A 20960-nucleotide genomic window follows, 5' to 3' on the forward strand; every position below is an offset into this window, starting at 1 on the left:
CCCACCCCCACCCATAGAGCCTGCTGTCTGACACTTGGAGTTATTTTCAGTTCCTCTGCTGTCTCCTTTGCAGGCGCTCTCACCTCTGTTCTAAGAACTCCACAAGCCCCACCCACCCCCCACAGACTGAGGCAGAGACCTCTCTATTCATCCAGCCTCACAGTAGTCAGAGCACGGACTTCATAGTTAAGCTGCTAGAGTTTGGATCCCTGTTTCATCACTAGTAGCCCTAAGTCCATGGACAAGTTATTTAACCTTTCTATGTCTTACTTACCTCTCCTGTGCCCAGTGCCGTGGGATTATTTGGGTTACATAATTACATGTACAGCACTTGGCACAGTCTTTGATGCACGGTAAGCATTCGGTAAATTTTAACTTGCATTATGATTAACTAGCTATTGAGAGTGAGTCATGCCAGCCACTGAGGTGACAAAGAAGAAAGGGTATTTCTATCCCTCATAAGCTAGCAAAGGAGAAAAAAAATATTGTTTCAATACAAAAATGATGTCTTTTCCCAGTACTTATTATGAAACCAAATGCTGGGTAGCAAAATGAGAAAGAGATCATTCCCCCAACAACTGGGAACAAGGCTGAGAATGCGATTTGAGATGCAGGGCAGGCCCCCGTGAGAGAGGGATCTATTGACATCTAACCCCTTGGTTGCCCCAAACCCAGAATGTCTTGGGGTGAGGGGGAAGAGTGGCCAGACACGGGAGCTCATGCTTTCCACTTTCCTTCTGCGTCTTGAGGGGTAGTGAGGTGAAAGCTGAAAATTGGGTTAGGTTACAATGGGGGTGAATCTAGGCAGCTTTTAGTTAAATGAAAATTGAGGGAGTGGGGGAGGAAAATCTCCAACACTGAAGTGAGGGGAGGAGAAGGTACCTCCTGAGACCCCTGGGTGACCAACCAGGAGATCTTCCCACCCCTGTGATTTAGCCACAGATGAGTGTTAAGAATGAGGTCAGCGATATCCTATGAGCACACTGTTCAGTATCTCAAAATGTCAAGCCATGGTTAATATTTATGATATTTATGATGTTTATTGAAATTACTGTAAAATTGATAAAGTACTTTGCTGCTGGTTGCAAACATATATATATATATTCTCAATTCACATATGGCCACAGTGACTACTACAAGACTCTGTGTATGTGTGCACGTTTCTCTTCCTTATTGTGATAGGACACTTATCGTTTTAAGCTATGAGTTTTTTTCCTGTTATTGTATAATTTAAGACAATATCTCAAGATGTGAATCCAGTTCTTAATATTTAAAATTCTTCTGCTTCTATATGTTATATGGAGATATATAGTGCACATCCTACAGAGATCATGTCTACGAATAATCACACACTCATTAATTATAGTTTCTTTCCTGAAGAAAGTCTGAGAGAAAATGTGAATCCTAAGATTTATCTACAAATTCAAACAATTTTGAGGATTAGGCATAGACATATGAGATGAGATATTTGAGATTCACCATTTTACCACTGATTTCTTGTCCCTGACATTTAACTTGTGTATTTTAATAGCTTCGCATGTTGTATTTTCTTCATTTGCCTTTAAGTTAAACTAAAACTGATTCCTAAATTCATCTAGCATGTTTGTGTAGTATTTAAAGATCTCCAGATCCATCTTTTACATGTTAATTTTAGTTCCTTACTTGCTAGTCAGCAAACTTTAAATCTTAGAAATGACAGAGTTCTTAAAATCATGGGAATCAAATAACTTTGGCTTGCATGTAACTCCTCAGCCAGTGCATAGCTTTCCTTTCCTTGTATCGCAATCAGAAATAAGACAGCAGCCTATCTTTATCTAAATATTATCTTACTTTTTATCTGGTGTATGGAAAATGAATGTTAAATGGGGACTATGTGTGGTTCTTGATTTTAGACAGAGAAAATGTCAAGTAAAAGTGTTTTTATTTTTCTAGCTGAGAGATGAAGTGCCACACATACAATGTATTTATCAGGGGGTCATACTGGAAAGAAATGGGCTCCATGTTAAATTAACCACGGCTGCACTTCAGGGATAAGGTAAATGTGTCAGTGATGAAGGAGCTGTTATTTACAACCAAACCATCAATTGGCCATTGTGCTGGGGGCAGCTGAGTCACTGAGCATATTCGGATCTTAACTGCACGTACCAGCTGGTCCTGAACACTGAGGGTGTTGTTACTCACATCACATTTGTGACTCCCTACTGTTGCCCATTCAAGGACATCAACTACATGATAAATTCTGTGTTCATGATTATGTAATCTTTTGTTAGGTACCCACTAAGTATATTGTAAGGAAATGGATGACTACTCTTCATTTTTCAACTACAATATGTTTAAGGACCCCATGCCCACATGCTATTTGATTGATTTTTATTAGTTCTCCCAGCAAATATATAGTTTTAATCTAAATAACTTCTTTTTAATCCTTTAGGTGGATTCCAGTCACAAAATAAACAAAAATCTTCCTGGTGCCAAGTTTGCATTCCTTATGTAATTTCTTGTGCCAAATCCCACAAACTATTATTGTCATTTTCATTTTATAAATGATATAAAATTAAGACTCAGAAAAGTTCAGTAATTTGGCTAAAGTCACAGAACTAATCAAAGGTGGATTGACATTTTAACCCAGAATATTAAACTCATAATTTGAGCTTTTCCTCCTGGTTTACACTAACTAAATATGGAATCTCCCAAGCACCTAAAGGGTGCCAGTAAAATATAAAACAAATGATTAACTTTGATGAAGTCAAACATTAAAAAGTAGATGTTATGATAATTAGAACCTGAAACAAATAGACTGACTCTGAAAATTCAAAATAATTCCAAAATACCACTTTATCACATTATGTGTTATTTAAACTGTAATATATGAATAGATGTAAAAGATAAATATAGATAAAAAGATATACATAACTGTTGTCTGATAAAGCCCAGGTACCCTAAAAAATGGTTTTAGTTCAGTGCCCAACTCCAACAAATATAATAATTAACAAAATAGCGATAAATGGTGAAATGCATACAATCTTTTTTTACAATTAACTGATACATTTTTCATTCCCCTTATATAATGATGTTCTTATTTAGGTCAGCATTATCGAATAGATTATTTAGATTATCTAATAGAAACATAAAATGAACCATATATATGATATTTAATTTTTTAGTAGTCACATTAAAAAAGCTTAAAAAAAGTGAGATTAATTTTAAAATATATTTTATATGACTGAGTATATCCAAAATATTACCAATTCAACATGTACCAACATAAAATTTTTTTTTTATTTTAAAGATTTTTATTTATTTATTTGACAGAGAGAAACACAGTGAGAGAGGGAATACAAGCAGGGGGCGTGGAAGAGAGAGAAGCAGGCTTCCCGCCGAGCAGGGAGCCCAATGCGGGGTTCAATCCCAGGACCCTGGGATCATGACCTGAGCCGAAGGCAGACACTTAACGACTGAGCCACCCAGGCGCCCCCCAACATAAAAATTATTAATGAGATGTTTTGCATTCCTTTCTTGGCAAAGTTTTTGAAATCCAGTATATGTTTATTTGACACTTGCATTACATCTCAGTCTGGAACTAAATTTTCATCTCAAATACTTTATCTGTATTTAGATTTCATAAAATTTACAGTGTAAAAACTAGATGCACATACCCAATTTGTTCCAAACATATTTAAAATGTTTCTAATAATCAAATCAAGTACTAGTTTTGAAATTTAAATTAAAGTTAACTAAAATTAAAAATTGAATCCTTTGGTTCCACTAACTGCATTTCAAGTGCTCAACTGCTACACTAGCTAGTGGCTACCATTGGACAACATAGCTCTAGGATTTCTCATCTATTATTCATTTGCCTTAGAGAAGGATGGGTCATAAGAGAAGGGCTGACATCTCCCCATCTCCCTTTTCCCCAGTTCCTGGCAACCACCACTCTATTCTCTGCTTCTATGATTTGACTATTTTAGATTCCACGTAGAGAGATCATGCAGTATTTGTCTTTTTGTGCCTGGATATTTCACTTAGCATAATGTCCTTCAGGTTCATCCATGTTGTCAAAAATAGTAATATTTCCTTTTTTTTTTTTTTTTAGGCAGACTAGTATTCCATTGTATATGTAGTATATGTACCACACAGAGATTTAATGTTCAGCAATGTGACTATAGTCAACAATACTGTATTGTATACTTAAAATTTGTTAAGAGAGCAGGTAGATCCTAAATGGTCTCACCACACACATACACAAAATAGTAACTCTGTGAGGTAATGGATATATTAATTAGTTTGATTGTGGTGATTACTTAACAATGTATACATATATAAAAACATCAAGTTGTATACATTAAGTATATACATTTTTTATTTGCAAATTATACCTCAGTCAAGGGTGGGGGGATAGGAAAGAGATGAGCCAGTATCAATCAAAAATAAGACACTATTTAGTTTTTTTTTTAATTTTTTTTATTAACATATAATGTATTATTTGTTTCAGGGGTACAGGTCTGTCACTCATGAGTCTTACACAATTCACAGCACTCACCATAGCACATACCCTCCCCAATGTCTATCACCCAGCCACCCCATCCCTCCCACCCTCCACCACTCCAGGAGATGAATGGATAAAGATGTGGTATATATATATATATATATATATACAATGGAAGACACTATTTAGTTTTAATAATCAAAACTCTTTTTGTCAAAAAAGAACAGAAATTTCTAAATCCTAAAACTACCTTTACATACCAAAAGCAAAATTTGAAGATCTGAGTATCATGAGCCAGTTAATAGAGAGAACACAGGATATAATGTAAGAGGTGATACCGTCAACCTTGGGGAAGAGAAGGTGCATTTCTGGGCCTAGGAAGTGGGAAGATTGGAGGAGAGCAAAGAGCAGAATGGCAGATGTGATCATATGAGTGAGCACCCTGAGGTTAGAAACTCTGAGAAGGAAATTAGTCACCAGGTAATAGAAACTCCAGAGAAGTTGAAGAGAAGGCAGAACATAGATGGGCTTTTTCTCATTTCTGGCTTGAAACTGGAAGAATTCAACCTCAGGGCACCCCGAGAGCAAGGAGGGCAGGCAGCAGACGAGATGGGTGTGGTGGCAACCAGGGGACCCTGCAACAGAGCCAGAGAGGACAGGCAGCCCACTTGGGGCTGGAAGGAAGACGTGCTGGAAATTCAGAGGAATTTGGTAGCATGTGAGCATAGATGGAACAAGTCAGCATGGGTTCACAAGGACATTAGCAGTGATTGTCAGTACAGCACCCAGTGGAGACCAAGTGGGAGAAGCACAGGGCTGTGGAAGCCAGCAGAAATGAAGAGGTCATTCTGTAAGACAGCTCTGTGGCTGCATTGAGGTTGCCTCCCCTCTTGGGCAGACCTCCAAGAGGACCCCAATGCCATTTTGCCAGAAAGGGAAGAGTGAGAAACTGAGAACAACTGACAGTTTTTTTTTTTAAAGATTTTATTTATTTATTTGAGAGAGAGAGAATGAGAGAGAGCACATGAGAGGGGGGAGGGTCAGAGGGAGAAGCAGATTCCCTGCCGAGCAGGGAGCCCGATGCGGGACTCGATCCAGGGACTCCAGGATCATGACCTGAGCCGAAGGCAGTCGCCTAACCAACCGAGCCACCCAGGCGCCCCAACTGACAGTTTATTAAACATTCCTCCCTCCCCTAATCCACTCCTGTTCAGTCTTGGATGGATGCTTATGATGGAGTTTAGATCAGTTATGGAAAATAAAGTAGCTGCGTGCTTTATACAATCTAGACTGCAGTATATAAAATTTATGACTTCAATATACTACTGTTTATTGCACTCCCCCCTCACAGCCTTGAAGGGCCTGAATTATGTGAACGCAAATCTGTCTGGTACAGAGTCTACGGTCTTTCCTCTATTGTATTAACTCCCATCACCCTTCTGTTACACACCCTCTCAGACACCTTTACATTGCTGTTTGGCAAATCTATGAATGTAGATAAGTATGGATACAACAGTAAGACTTTCAGGACACTGTATAGCTGGCTTAATAAATGAACCTAAGAGATGGTGTTCAATGTGCCAAACCAACTTGCAAATAAATCTCTAGTGGAGTGCCATGAAGCTCTATCTTTGATGCTGTGGGGAGCCAATGAGAAGCTCAGAGAAAGAACTAAGATAATAGATGTCATCATAAAAGTTCAGAATGGTCTTGACAGGGTGAAATATTATTTTGAAAACAAGAAGTTTGATTTTTTTGAGTAATCCCAGCAGTTGGAAATAGGGAAACTTGCTAGGGCATCAGTCCACGAGAAGAAATCACAAACGCTCTGACCATAGTGCTAGGTAGTTATTGAAAAACAAAACCCCCAAAAAACTATTACTTTTTTAGACTGTATTCATCAAAACAGTCAAAACCTGGAAATCAGTTTAAAGATGATCCAGTCCTAACCTAATTACGAAATACAGATCCATGAGTAAGACCACAGGGTGCAATCCAGAAAAGTTAGTTATACTCTGAGCTTGTCAGAGGATATGTAGCTTGGGGGGCTTCATTTCAGACTCTACATTTTAGAAGGAGGACTAGAGTATGTCAGAAGCACTAGAATGTCATGTTGCTGAGGGATCTGGCCACTGAGTTATTTCCATACTGATGGGTGGAACTGAGGTCATTTAGTCTATAGGAAAGAAGAGGCAAAGGATAAGAGTAGGTGGCAACTACCTGCAAACAAATAATTCGTGGCTGTCTTTAGACAGAGAACTTAGAAGAAAGAAAACAAAAACTGCAGAATGGCACAAGGAGAAGGTGAAAGAAGCATAAAAACAAGAGAAGGAACCAAGTTCTCATTATACACAAAATGATCCCAATGCACCAGGTGCCATCTTAACGATCACGCAGCACAGTAGGTCCTGGGCTTCTGTGTTCTTCAGCCTGGTCCTGACTTAACCCCTGCAGTTACCGGGCACTCACGGTGGGCCAAGCTCTGTGCTGAGAACTTTCCCTATATTATGTCTTTAGTCCTTTCACTACTGTGCAGTGATGCTGTCACGATCCTTGACATTTTATACATAAGGAGACAGAGGCTTAAACAGATTGGATAACTTGTCAGTGTGAGTGGCAGAGCCAGGGATTAAACCAGATCTTACTGGTTGCAAAGTGGATGAGCTGATCACTAGGCCACAGTTATCTCCTCCTTAGGATCAGTTTTACAAATCCCAGTAGGTTCCATTATTCACATACTGAGCCGATATTGACTGAAGGTAGTAGTTTTCTTTTGACACCATGACGGACTACCACAAACTTGGTGACTTAAAATAACCCAAGTTTATTACCTTGCAGTTCTGCTGTTCTGAAATCTAGCATGGGTCTCACTGGGATAAAATCAAGGATTCAGCCCAGTTGCATCCCTTCTGGAGGCTCTGGGGGAGAATTCATTCTTTGATTTTCCCAGCTTCTAGGGTCTGTCTGAATTCCTTGGCTTGTGGCTCCCTTCTTCTGTTTCATATGATTAGTGCATGGGCATCTTCGGGGAGCTATATTCTTCCTAACATAGGTACCTGCCCTGTACCAGGTATTGCTCCAGGCAATATGAGATAGACAAGGAGGAGAAAGACAACAGCAAGTAAACAAATACATATGCCAGACAATCTGTGTGGCAAAAGCAAAAAACAATATAATCATCTCAGTAGCTGCAGGAAAAGCATTTGACCAAATTTAACAGTCATTCCCCCACCACTTCTCCTTTGCTGGGAATGCTCATACTCATCCTTCTGGATCTCACCTTAGATGTCTCCTCTTGAAGAAACAATTTCAGGCATATAAGTAAGTGCTTAACAAACACAAATGTCTGTTTTTATTTTTACGTACTTATATAATAGTATTTTAAAATCACACGGTGCTTTCTCAACTTATGCAACAGATGGATGTTTATTATCACAGGTGAGTCAATTCACATTTCCGAATAACATGGGCATTGTGATTACATTTTAGTAAAAGCAAACAAGTAAGCAAAACCCCTTTATATGTGTGTCAGTTGTTGTAAGGAGCAAGGAGAAAAGTGTAGAAGAATATATATCAGACTGTTAGTGGACAGCAGATGATCAGCTTTGGTTTCTGCATCTTTGTGCTGATAAATACTCATGGAATGGATGAACAAGGACTGCTACTAATGGTTAAATAATGAGTGGGTTCTGTAAGGTAGTGAGCATCCACTGATCCTTGAGGACTGAGTGGGTATCATCTTGCTCAAATCATACACTCTTCTGTTTGTTTTATTTTAGCTACATTTTGACATCTGGTTAACCTAGATGGTTTCCTAAGTGAATTAAAAACCAAGAAAGCATAAATAATCAATTTCTGTACTGTATCCAACTTGCTTAATAGATTCTTATGCCATAATTTCCTCTTCTGCAAATTAGGAATAATAGACTTTCTGTAAGAATAACACAATTAGACTGGTTAAAAGGCACTTATATTCATAAAGTACCAAAGAGTTGTTGAGTATAAGTGAAAACTCTCTAATTTTTCTTTTGTTACATCCATGCCAACTGATTATGCTCCAGAAAAATATATTATAAAGCACTGCTATGATCCACCTTAAAGTTGAATGTATTTGAACAAATGTCACCCTTTTTCCATAACCTTTAAAATTAAATCTTCTTCCTTTCTGGGTCTGGACACTAAGTCGGGATCTGGTGGAGGAAGAGCCAAATCCCAGGCTATTCTTCATACAGAAGCTTTTTCATGAGTTTGCACTGTAGCCAGACTGTATCTTTGGACTCCATATAACCAATGTTTGAGTCATTAAAGCAATTGGAGCAAACATTCAAAAGAAACTTCAGAGTCATCACCCAAGCTTATAGATAACTCTAAGCCTACACAACTTGGACAAGTATCTGAGATGGCCTTTGAGGATGAAGGGGAAGACAAATGCTTTCCAAAACCAGATAGATTCTGTGGGAGATTTTCCACACAGACCATACTTGCATTGCTTCTTATTTCTCCCTAGTAGCAAAGTATAGATGTGGCTTCACCCTATGATATTACAGCAGCCTTCTTTCTCCTCTCTTCGATTTCAACTCTCTTGTATTCGCTGATACTCAGCTTATGTCCATTGGCCGTTTCCTCCATGCAATAAATCAGTGAAGAAAGAAGGAGAGATTGAGGTGCTTTACTTCTCATTTACATCTCTCCATTCTCAACAGTGCCACCCCCAATAGCCAAATTGTGTTTTCTTCATAATAAGCTTTACCTTGATTCAGTTTTTTCATCTATAAAATGAAGGTAATGATGAGATCTGACTTATATGGCTATTTTGAGAATTTAATAAGATAATTAAGGTAAGATACTTAGAACATTGCCTTGAACAGAGATCACTCATTAAATCATAGCTGTAATGAATATTAGCAATATTAATACTCTTCATTTATCATTCCACATTTATTTTGTCTTAATAAGGACAGGGTATGTTTAGAGTTCTGACAGATGTGAAGAAATGCAAAAGCCAGAAAGAATTAATCGACCTTATAGCTGTGTTAAAGAAAATCTCACGAGCAGCCCAAATTTCACTCCCTATTCATAGGCACTAGTCAGATAAAGAATTACTGCAGTAGATGCATCCTTGGCAACCTGAAATGGTGTGCTATCCCTCCTGCCTTGTTATTCTTGTGGGTGGAGCTCTTTAACACCTTCTCTCAGAATGGCAGAAACATCATTTTCTCTCTCTCATCTCTTCTTGTTTCCCCTTCATGTCTACTTATCCTTCGTCACTGAAATTATTCGGCTCTTCCACGCCCAGGCTTACAATACCCGACTGGGCTCCGAAGGTCACAGGCCCAAGATGAAACAATTCAGCTTTCCCCCGCCCCCCTAGAATGTTGGGACCTGAGAGAGATGGCAAAGGGCTAGAACTTGGCTAGATGGAAGCTTTGTATCACATGGGTTGTTTAAATATTCATGCAGCCTCTTCTGGCAGCTAACAAGGCTGCAAACTTTGCCCAGAAAAAGAAAAAGGAAGATAATTACTGAATTTCATAGCATTCTGAAATGGCTGCTGTGAAGGAAAAACTTAAGTGCTGATTTTTGGTTTAATCTCTCAGGCAAATGTATTTTTTTTTATTCAATGCAGGACAATAGGCAAGTGATTAAATGCATTTCTAAGTATTTTTTCTGAGCGTGTCATCAGTGTTAGATACCCACTGACATTAATACCATAAAAACGTATTGGACTGTCAAAGCCACCTCCTTTATAATTACTTTACTAATGACTTGAAATATTAACTGACACATCCCGTTGCAGTCAACAGCTTTGCTTATGTAGTAACACAGGTTGAAATGATCAGCAACTGAGCAATAGAATAAATCAGAGTGGAAAAAAGACCAAATTATTCTTGAGCCTGGTGGCTCACAATGTGAGGACATTTCATTTAGTGAAATCAATTGGCACTATCTGCTCTTCATTAGCATATGTGAAGACACCAAAAATGTAGGTGTCTATTCATTGTTTTGTTTGTTTTAAGGAGACATTTCTCCTGATTGTAATTAAGTTTTTTTGTTGTCCTAATTCTGGCTGAAAAAATTTAATTAAAACAAAGTAATTTCACAATTTCTGAAACAACATAAAAGCAAACCTTGTCACTGCACTGAACCTCAAATTCTTTCTTCAAAGTACTGCCTATTCAGTGAAAATCAACTTTATTTTGTTTTTTATAACTACAGTCACAAGTTCTGACCTATCAATTATGTGTCCTCCCAATATGGCATACAAAAATGTAAGCATTAAAAACACCCCTTCATCAGTTTGCCCCTTCTAACAATAGTGATCTAAGATGTCAATTCAGATAAAACAATAGGTACTTTAATAGTTAAATATTAATAGTTTAATAGGTACATTAAAAGTTAAAAACGTCACTTGGAATGTCAGTGTTCAGTGTTTCTAGATGATTCATATTACATAAGAATTGGCCATTAGTAAATATCAGGTAAGTAAAATTAAATAATCACCATTCTTAAATTCTACTTCTAAGAAAATTCCTTCAAAAAATTCATAACTACGGTAAATTATTTGAACCCTGTAAGCATAGATATGTCTATAAATATGTATGTGTGCATATATACAAATATATCGGATATATATTAAGAAAATACTTTCATGAAAAGTTGTATTTTTCATTTAATGTTTCAGATGTACATTACCAACACAATCAAAGCCAAAGGAACAAGACTTGCTAAGCCCGTTTTATGTTTGGGCTTAATGTGTTTGGCCTTTCTTACTGGACTCAACAGAGTAGCAGAATATCGAAATCATTGGTCAGATGTGATAGCAGGCTTTCTGGTTGGAATATCTATAGCAGTATTTCTGGTAAGTACAAATTTATTTGGATCTCACTGCATTTTTAATTAACTTCTATAACCACCTGCAAGAAAATACAAGTGTGAATCATCAGGTTTCTGTAAATGTGGTGTATCAAATGATAATATGTATATTTTAGGTCATTCATTTCTTCCTCCTTCCTCATTTATTCAGCCTAAAGTCAAATTTGGGGATGAAAAATACATAAATTCTACACTCAAAGGTGAACAAAATATTTTCGCATAAAATGGAACAGGGCTAAAACGCTCAGTCCTCCCTGGATAGTTTTTAAGACTAGGTTGCTTGGATATTTTTAAAATGTCCTCAGGTCACTTTTCATCCCAGAGTATCTAGAGCATCCCAAAGTACCCCAGGGCCTCAGCATAGTATCCTCCATGAACTGCCATGTCACAGCGCTGGCTAACAGGTAAACCTCATTTGAGAGATGAATTGGTTCCCTTCAGTAACTAAAAATCCATGGATGGTTTCCAAGACAATACCACCTCAAGTCAGATTTTGCCAAGAGGTGAAGAGCTTATGTAGTGATTTCTAATGAAGTAAGCATACCATCTCTATTCCTTTTATAAAATCTCCTTGGAGTGTTACTACAGGTTTTGGTTGTTGGAAAATATATTTTAGTCTGGCTTTCGAAATAATCAATCCATTATAAGTTTGAGTCTATAACATTTAACCCAGATGGAAAATGTGTAGACTATAAATCAAAACATACTTTTGCATTGACACATTATAATAGGAAAAAACACTTTATTTCCATTTTGATTACATTTAAATTGCTTCTCACGCTTAACTTCCTTTCTTCAGCTCCTTTCCCTAGTTCATAACCAGTAAGCAAAAACTTGTATGAACCTTTCCAGCTAACAATTTGTGTGCCAGGCATTTTAAATAGGCAACGTTCTGTAGAACCTCCTATGGTAGAGTGATGAGTATGACCTCATCCCTGCCCCACGCGCTGTACTGCTTTTCTTCCTGATGTCACTCCCTCTGATTCCCCAGGTGCCTGGGAGCCTAGGCCCACCCCCATCTCTCTCCCAGAGATATCATATGGCCCCAGGAAAACTGGGGCCCAGGCTTGGGCCAGAGCCTTTTCATTTCTTTCACTCACCACAGGTGAAGCAGATTGAAACATTTAAAACAAAACAAGGCAAACACCTTACATAAACCCTAAGAAAAGAACTACCAAAAGTGAAAATTCCAAAGCCCTAGTGTCAGATGTAACAGTGTTTCAGCTCTGTGGGTGCAGAACCTCTCCACTTGGCATCTATCTCATCAGTCTTCCTACTTATTTTCCTGTGGCCATTGCCAACTTCCCTTCACTTCCAGTAAACATCCTGACCCCCTGCAAGACGGAATCTAGAACGCTAATCTCCTCCCAGTCACTTCCTCATCTGAGAACCTGGTGGTGAATGAGTTGGACTGTGGATCCCCCTTGGGCTCAAGCCCCTCTGATTGCACATATTCAGAACCTTCCACAGTGGTCCTTCAGACATTCCCACACACCTGGAAAATGACCTTATGAAAAGGTCACGTGAAGATAATGCTTTAACTGTAATCACTAAACAAACATTTGTGCATTCATGCACAACCGTTTCTGAGTATGAGCGCCTACAGGTGCCAGGCACTGTGCCAAGCACTGGGGATGCAAGGAGGTTCAGATAACCATGATCTGTCTCCTGTGGGAGTTACAGTCTTGTTCAGGGGTCAGACAATAATAGGTTATTTCCTCAACTATTCCCTTCCTCTCTTCCTTCAAAACAGAAACATTTACTGAGCCCCTGTTAAAATCCAGGCACTGTGCTTGGTGCTGGGGATTAAATACATGAAAAAGATACAGTCTACTTAAAGAGATCACAAGATAGACACCAAGAGTTTTATAGAAAGTTAAAGGTAATGATATTGGTTCATATACTCAGGAGATCTCTGTTGGGATTAGGGACAGTCAGAAAGAGGAGGGGATACATTAACTTGCAAAGTTTGTAAAGCAGGGAGGTCTAAGGAGGGGCATAAGGCATGAGAGCAAAGAGCACAGTGCGCAGAGACAATATAAAATGCTTCATAAAATAGGCATTTATGGAGCCCTTAGTCTATTGTGGGCCTGGACAGAGCATGCACACGAGGGGCAGTGGCATCATGGAATGGCACCAGTCATCCAGCGTGAGTGACAAGAGTGGGAAATAGAAGAACACAGGGGTAGTTATCCTGAATGGCCTTGTAGGTTACAATAATCTGGGCTTTTTCTCTTTGTAATGGAGGTGACTTGAGAGCCACGGTCAGAGTTCAAGTGAGTTAAAGCTGGTTGAATCTCAGCTTCCTTACTTACTCAGTTTGTGCCATTATGCAGTTTTCCTTATTTGTGCCATTACCAATGGATCTTTCCGAGCCTCAGGTTCTTCCTCATTAAATGAGGCCAATAACAGCCTCCTTAAAGCTTATAAAGACTTAAAAGTTTAAATGAAATAGTGTATGTTCAACGAATGGACACATGAATGACTGAAATCAGTTCCATAAATGATAGTTTGCTTCCTTTCAGCCCCTTTTACTCGATGATAAAATCCGTGCTTTGAAAGTAGGTTTGTTGGAAAGTGAAACTCCAGATGAGGATAGAGGAGGCAAGTTGTGCAGAACCAGGGAAATCAGATGGCCCACATCAGGCCTCTGTGAGCACAGAGAGAAGGGAGACTATCTGGGAGGTCTGTGGAGATGGAAGGCTTGGAGCTTGATGGCACGCTGGGGATGACGGAGGCGAAGAGAGAGCAATCCGTGATAGCTCCCGGGCTTCTCATTTGGGCAAGTAGAACATTTATTCTGAGCAGCGACTCCAGCTCTGGCTTGCAATATCCTGGGGTGTCTCCAATTATCTTGCAGTGTGTGCAGAACTCTAAAATGGTTCCAGAATAAAATGAGCACTAACCCACTCCAAGACTCTATGTCTCAGTTGAAGGCATCCACATCCCCCAGTCACCCAGACCCAATGTCTAGCGTCTGTCTTTGACTCATTCTTCTCGTTCATCCCCCACACCCGGTGATTCATCTGGTCCCAGTTTATTTCCACTACAAAATGTCTCCTCCACATTTCATTTCTTGGCCATTGTGACCAAAATGTATACCGTGGGACTGTACTCGATTTTTGAGATTAGTGCTTTTTCCCTTTCTTCTATCTCTGGGTTCCTAACTGCCTCCTCACTTCAGACTCTCCTCCCAATACTTTCCATTCTGCCTCTCTTTTCTTTAGAACATAATCCGTTGCTAATAACAAGACAAAACAAACAAACAAACAAACAAACCTCATTCCTGCTGCATTAAACCCAGATACTTCCACTGGGCTTCTGGGATTGTCCGTAATCTAGCTGCCCTCTTCCCAGCCAAGTTTATTTTCCCTCCTTGCAGGGGAATCCTATACAATGTATCCACTCAGTTTCCTTACCCTCACAGACAGGTTCTGTCCGGCCTTTATGTTTGCCCCAGTGAGAATGCCCATTCCTCTGTATATTTTAGAGAGCAAAACAGGTGTCTAGGAGCCACGTGAACCTAGGTTTGAATCCTGCTTTTGCCACATGCTGCGTGTGTGACCTTGAACAAGTCACTTGTCTCATTTTTTCTAACCTAGTGAGGCCTCCCTGACCTGTATTTAAAACGGCTTTCCGCCCCACAAAGAATCCTTTCCTCATTCCCTATTCACTTTTCTCCGTAGCATGTTTCAACTTTTAATATACCACATACAATATTTTTTTTTGCTGTCAAACCCACTAGGACGTAAGCTGTGCATGGAGAAGGCATTTGTTTTCTTTACCGTGAATTCTCAGTACGCAGTACAGGGTCTGGTAGTTAGGGGGTTCTCAGGAAATACTTGATGGATGAATGAATGAATGGGGAACTGGTTTATTTCTTCCCAGAGCTCTTTCAAGGGTTAAGTGAAATCCCATATGTAGTAAGTACAGGTGAGTGTGTGGTGCAGAGAAGGAGATGCAGATCATGGTCCTCACCTTTGATGACTGTTGAGATCCTTCTTGCACTTGAGATTTTTCTCAGACAAGTCCCAACTTGCCCAAAAGGTGTCCCTGACTACCTCATTCTCTCATTTTTCCTGAGTTTCCACTGCCCTCAAAGTCTGGCCTGTTATATTCTAATGAGGATTAATATCCTGTCCTGTTTATCACTCTCATCCCATGTGCATTTTCTTTTAAAGTTAGAGAACAGGGGCACTTGGGTGGCTCAGTCGGTTAAGTATCTGCCTTCAGCTCAGGTCATGATCCCAGGGTTCTAGGATCAAGTCCCACATGCTCCCTGCTCACTGGAGAGCCTGCTTCTCCCTCTCGCTCTGCCTGCTTGTACTCCGTCTCTCTCTCTCTCTCTCTCTCTCTCTCTCTGTCAAATAAATAGATAAAAATAAATAAAGTTAGAGAACAGAGTCTCCATGCTTAAGAAAATGCAAAACAAATACTAGTTGAACAATAGCTGTAGATTGGTTAATATTGTTTAACAAATATATGCTTAACAAATGTATGCTTCAGAGTGCTTCCAAAAAAGATGCCCAGGTCCAGTCAAGTAGTTCAAGTTTACCGAGGCACAGCAAGAACTTGTCATGTTATCATATGTGATATAATAATAACAATAAGAGTTATTTGTGCAGTCTTTACTACATTAACTCAATTAATCCTCACAACAGCACGGTGAGATGTAGTTATTATTGTTCTCATTTTGCAGGTAAAAAAAGAGCAGGTCTAGTTATATTGAGTTGTTTGCCCAGGCTCACAGTGAGTAAATCAGAGAGCCTGGCATTAAGGCCCAGTCCTTTTGACCCCCAGAGCCTATGCACCTACCCCCAAGCAATACAGATGTTTTACTTGCTACAAATGAAGAGGGAAAATGACCACAAATAGATCAAATTAATTTATTATCACCACTGGCAAAAGAACACAAAAATATATGTGTAATGGTGACTTATTAGTGTCATTTTTGTAGGACAGGGTAGAATTATACACGTGGAAGCCATTAATGTAAAAATAGAATGTTTCAGAGGAATGTCACTTTAAATTATATAGGAACATCAGAAAATTTGAGAATTCTTGGCCTTGGCTCATTCATTAGTCAATTCATTCACTGTGGCACTGGGAATACAATGGTGAGCAAAAAAAAAAAAAAAAAGAGAGAGAGAGAGAGACAGTATCTCTGCTTTTGTAGCGCTTACAAGGAAGCTCTCTAAGGGAGAGATTCACATCAACCGAAGTATTATGTATTATGCTAACAGATGTATAATTTCACTAGAAATCGGTGCTTTGATGAAAGCATGCAGGGATTGACTTGATCAAACAAATAAAAACAGCCTGAGGTCAGAGAAAACCAGTGAAGAAGCGATATTGAGATGAGATACCACAGATGAGTAGGATATGGTGCCCAAAGAATGTGGAGTTGAGTATTCCAAACAAAAGGCAGCGAAAGGGAAGGACAAAGAAGGAAGGCTGCAAAGGTGGGCAAGGTTTACACTATAAGAGAAATGGATAACCCAGTCACATAGTTTGAAAAAGGCTGACATGATCCAATTTGCATTTTGGAAAGATCATTTTTATGTCACTATAGAAATGGATTGGAGGGAGCCAAGATTGGATTTAGGGAGACTTTAGAAAGCTAAGCAGGAATCCAGGCAAGTGGTGGTGATGGCTTAGTCTTTGGAGTTGGTGGTGGAGATTGAAGAAAGCAGATATAAGAAATCAAAATTTTTAGGAAGGAAAATTGAGCATATTGACTGGTTGTGAATAGGAGGTGTAAAGGATGAATCCAAGTTTTCAGCCTTATGCAATTAGGGGAGAGGGCATGTGGGGGTTGTTTTCCTGAGAAGATCCAGAAAAATATCAAGCTTTATAGTGGAGTCAGGAGATAGGCAGATCTTAGGTTTCACTTTGAACATTTGTTGAATTTTTCCTACCTTTGACAACCAAAGGAATGGACTAGCTTGGTAAGATATTGCAACCTCTTCCCTTACAAATTGAGAAAACTCAGACCCAGAGGACTGTCCAAGAACATACAGACTTGGGATCAAAAACCAAGCTTCTTGCTTTTACCTATAAGCATTTTTCTTTCTTAATTTTTTAAGATTTTATTTATTAATTTGACTGAGAGATTGAGAGAGAGAGAGAGAGAGAGAGAGGCAGGAGAGGAACAGAGGGAGAGGGACAAGCAGACTTCCACGCGGGGCTCAATCCCACGACCCTGAGATCATGACCTGAGCTGAAATCAAGAGTTGAATGCTTAACCGACTGAGTCACCCAGCCCCCACCATGAGCATTTTTCTGATAGGAGATCAGTTCCATACTTATGAATGTTAGCAGGCAAGACATGTTAAATATTTGAATATGGTTCTAAAGAAGATTTGGCATTTCCTCCCTTATAATTTAAATAATAACAGTAATGAAGAATAATCATTATGTTAATAGATGCTATTTAATGAATATCTACTATCTGTTAGGTGTTTAAATAGTTCACATATGAATTCTCAGCTGCTTCAGTGGTGTTGTCCTAACCCTCAATTACGGTGAAGAGATAACTGATACAACCTGTCAAAGAGTTTACCAAACCTAAATAATATAAAAGCAATTATACTAATTTCAAAAGCCCATATTAACTCTAGATGAACTGTTCTTCATCTCATGACTTCCGTACATCTATATACATAGTTATTTCATTTCAACAAATTTTACTTCACAAGAATTTGTAGCAATTTTTTTCATCTGCTTAATCTTTCATTAGTTTATTTCTATTAATGAAAAGGGAAGTATATGTTTGTACATTTCATGAAGTGATTGTGGAAGCTTCTTGACTATTATGTTGCTATTGGCTAAAATTTTTGATTATATCCTTTGTACTCCAAGCAGTGGTCAGTTGGCAAACTATAGCCATTAGGTGAAATTTGGCCTGCTATCTATTTTTTTTTTTTTTTTAAGTTACATTGGAACACTGACATGCCCATTCATTTACGAATTGTCTGTGGCTGTTTTCACACCAAAATATCAGAGTTGAATAGCTGCTGCAGAGATTACGTGCTAGCAAAGCCAAAAATATGTACTATTTGCCCCTTACAGCCAAAATTTACTGACCCTTTCTATAGGGCAATCACTATTAGTCTTTTGTAGGGTCATGATTTGATACTAGGCTTATCAAGCACCCATCTCTAAGCTTGTACCATCCCTTACATTAAAGATCTTGATGGCAGGGGTGCCTGGGTGGCTCAGTTGGTTAAGCAACTGCCTTTGGCTCAGGTCATGATCCTGGAGTCCCGGGATCGAGTCCCGCATCGGGCTCCCTGCTCGGCGGGGGGTCTGCTTCTCCCTCTGACCCTCCCCCCTCTCATGCTCTCTCTCTCTCTCATTCTCTCTCTCAAATAAATAAAATCTTTAAAAAAAAAAAAGATCTTGATGGCAATGATAAAGTTAATGAATCAAATTATCAGGCTTTGATCTGTGTTTCTGATCTGTAATTATTCATGGAAATGGAAGGATAATAAGTATTCCACAACTAGGGAAATATTTTCTCTAAGATAAAGTCTCATAGTATGTGTTATTATTTTGTAGATTTATAAATTTTATTTAAAAACTGGAGAATAACCAAGATCTAATTGGCCTTTGAAAATATTCAGTAATGAGCTCTACTAAAGAAAAGGCTTTCCAAAGGACCATTTGTGAAAATCTACAATGTAAATGTGTAATTACATAATAAGCATTTATTCTTTTAAAAAATGAATGTTAGGTTACAACTGCAAGGAAGTTCTGTATTCTGGCTTGATAACAAGCTATAAACCCAGAAAAAGAAGGCTCAAGAATATCTTATCCACTGCTTAATATAAGCAAACAATAGCAAGTAATTTTCCTGTGTTGTTTAATTTACTATTTCTTAAAAGTATGATTCACCTGCATCAGAAGCTTCTGCAATGTATTTCAAAAAAGTGGCAACTCCTAGGCCCCATCCTTCATCTACAAAATCAGAATCTTTAGGAGAGGGCTTAGGAACGTGCATTTTTAACAGTGGTGGGCCTTTATTTTTATGTAACCTGAAGTATGAGAACCTCTGGCTTAGTTCAAATGCTGTCACCTATGGGATATAATCAATTGAAACAAGGGTCAATTTCCTTTATGTAAAATGTCTTCTATTTCACTGGTAGCCATAGTAAGCTATTGTTGAAATGCCAAGTATATATGGGATACAATAATAAACAATGAATTAGGTTAATTAAAGGGATGCTACTAAATTAGAAAGTGCCAATTGTAGAAGGTTTGTTATGAATGTAATGATCTTGAAGCAATGAGAAATAATTAGCATTTAAATTAAGTTGTAGGTGAGCTGCATTAGGGAAAGGTTAGCTTGCTATGAATTTTTATAAGACTATGATGTTATTTATGGATTGATTTGAGCATTGACTATAACCTAATTTAATGAAAATTTTAGAATAATGAAATTGTCATTATTAACTGAGCTACACATTATTTGATACATTTTCTTGAACACATTTACACTGGAATAAAATTTATACTAGATAAACCTGGATCTAAAGTTATATATGTAATACTTAAGTAATTTTAATACTTTATTTCTATGATCAGATTTAGTAAGCTACTTAAAAGGTCATAGTCACAGGGAGTGTGGCTTTGCTTCAACTGCATTTTTTTCCTGAAATTTTAGGTTGTGTGTGTGGTAAATAATTTCAAAGGAAGACAACCAGAAAATGAACATATACACACGGATAATCTGGCACAGATGCCAATGATCAGCATTCCTCGAGTAGAAAGTCCTTTGGAAAAGGTAACATCTGTACACGTGATTCATAATTTAAGTTCTCCAATGTGATTGTTATCTAGAGCAAATGAATAATCATTCCTGAGAGTTCTCCACAGTCATGTTTGATTTACTGAAACAAATTTAGAATCTAATGTGGTGTTTAGCAAGAATTTAGTCACTGATAGCATCATCTTAGAAAAATGCATATCACATTGAAAATAATTCTTTGAATACCTCATGCTAAAAGCTGAGTATTTATGTATGGAATATGTTCTGTACTTTGCCATAACTTTGAGATAAGGAACACTGTGCAGTGATGGGTCTCATGCATGGGTGAAATGATAAGGTAGCCTCATTTGAGAATATATGCATTTTTTTCATAAAATACATTCCACTTTTCCCATCATCTATTTATGTGAGAGAAGGCTTAGGATAATGCCTAGGGCATAATATGGCTCAATAAATTTTGTTGAATCTCATTATGTAAAGATCTGGCAGCAAGAAAACACCAATCATGCTCTCCTAATCAGGGAGGTCCTGAGGGTCAGGTTACGCAGAATGGAGCCGGACCAGGTAGCACTTTGAATGGCAGGTCAAGGCTTCATTGGGCATGACAATGAACCAATAGCCAGGTATTTAACAAAACTTTTCTTGAGACTTTTTCTCTAAACTTATCTGGTGAACTATGGAGGGTAATATTACTTAAATGATGATGCAATTATGTACATTTGTAATTGGTTCAGTGATTACCCAGAGGGTTATTAAAGGCTTCTCATCAGTCCTGTCCATACCCACATTTTGATAGATATGTTAGATGAAGAGATCAATTACATGCTAATC

At 38.4% G+C, this 20960-nt stretch overlaps 1 protein-coding gene across 1 annotated transcript in view; it reads left to right on the forward strand.

The window, feature by feature from the left end:
- The window catches only part of PLPPR5 (phospholipid phosphatase related 5), a 90213-nt gene extending 70024 nt beyond the window's left edge, over positions 1-20189 (forward strand). Inside the window, exons 4-5 of the mRNA XM_035020284.1 lie at positions 11169-11345; positions 20025-20189. Of these exons, the coding sequence (XP_034876175.1) occupies positions 11169-11345; positions 20025-20189 (342 nt within the window). The remainder of the gene's footprint in view (positions 1-11168; positions 11346-20024) is intronic.
- Positions 20190-20960: the final 771 nt, after the last annotated feature.

This window comes from Mirounga leonina, unplaced genomic scaffold (assembly GCF_011800145.1).
Source record: "Mirounga leonina isolate KUSES-001 unplaced genomic scaffold, KU_Mleo_1.0 Mir_173, whole genome shotgun sequence".
NCBI lineage: Eukaryota > Metazoa > Chordata > Mammalia > Carnivora > Phocidae > Mirounga > Mirounga leonina.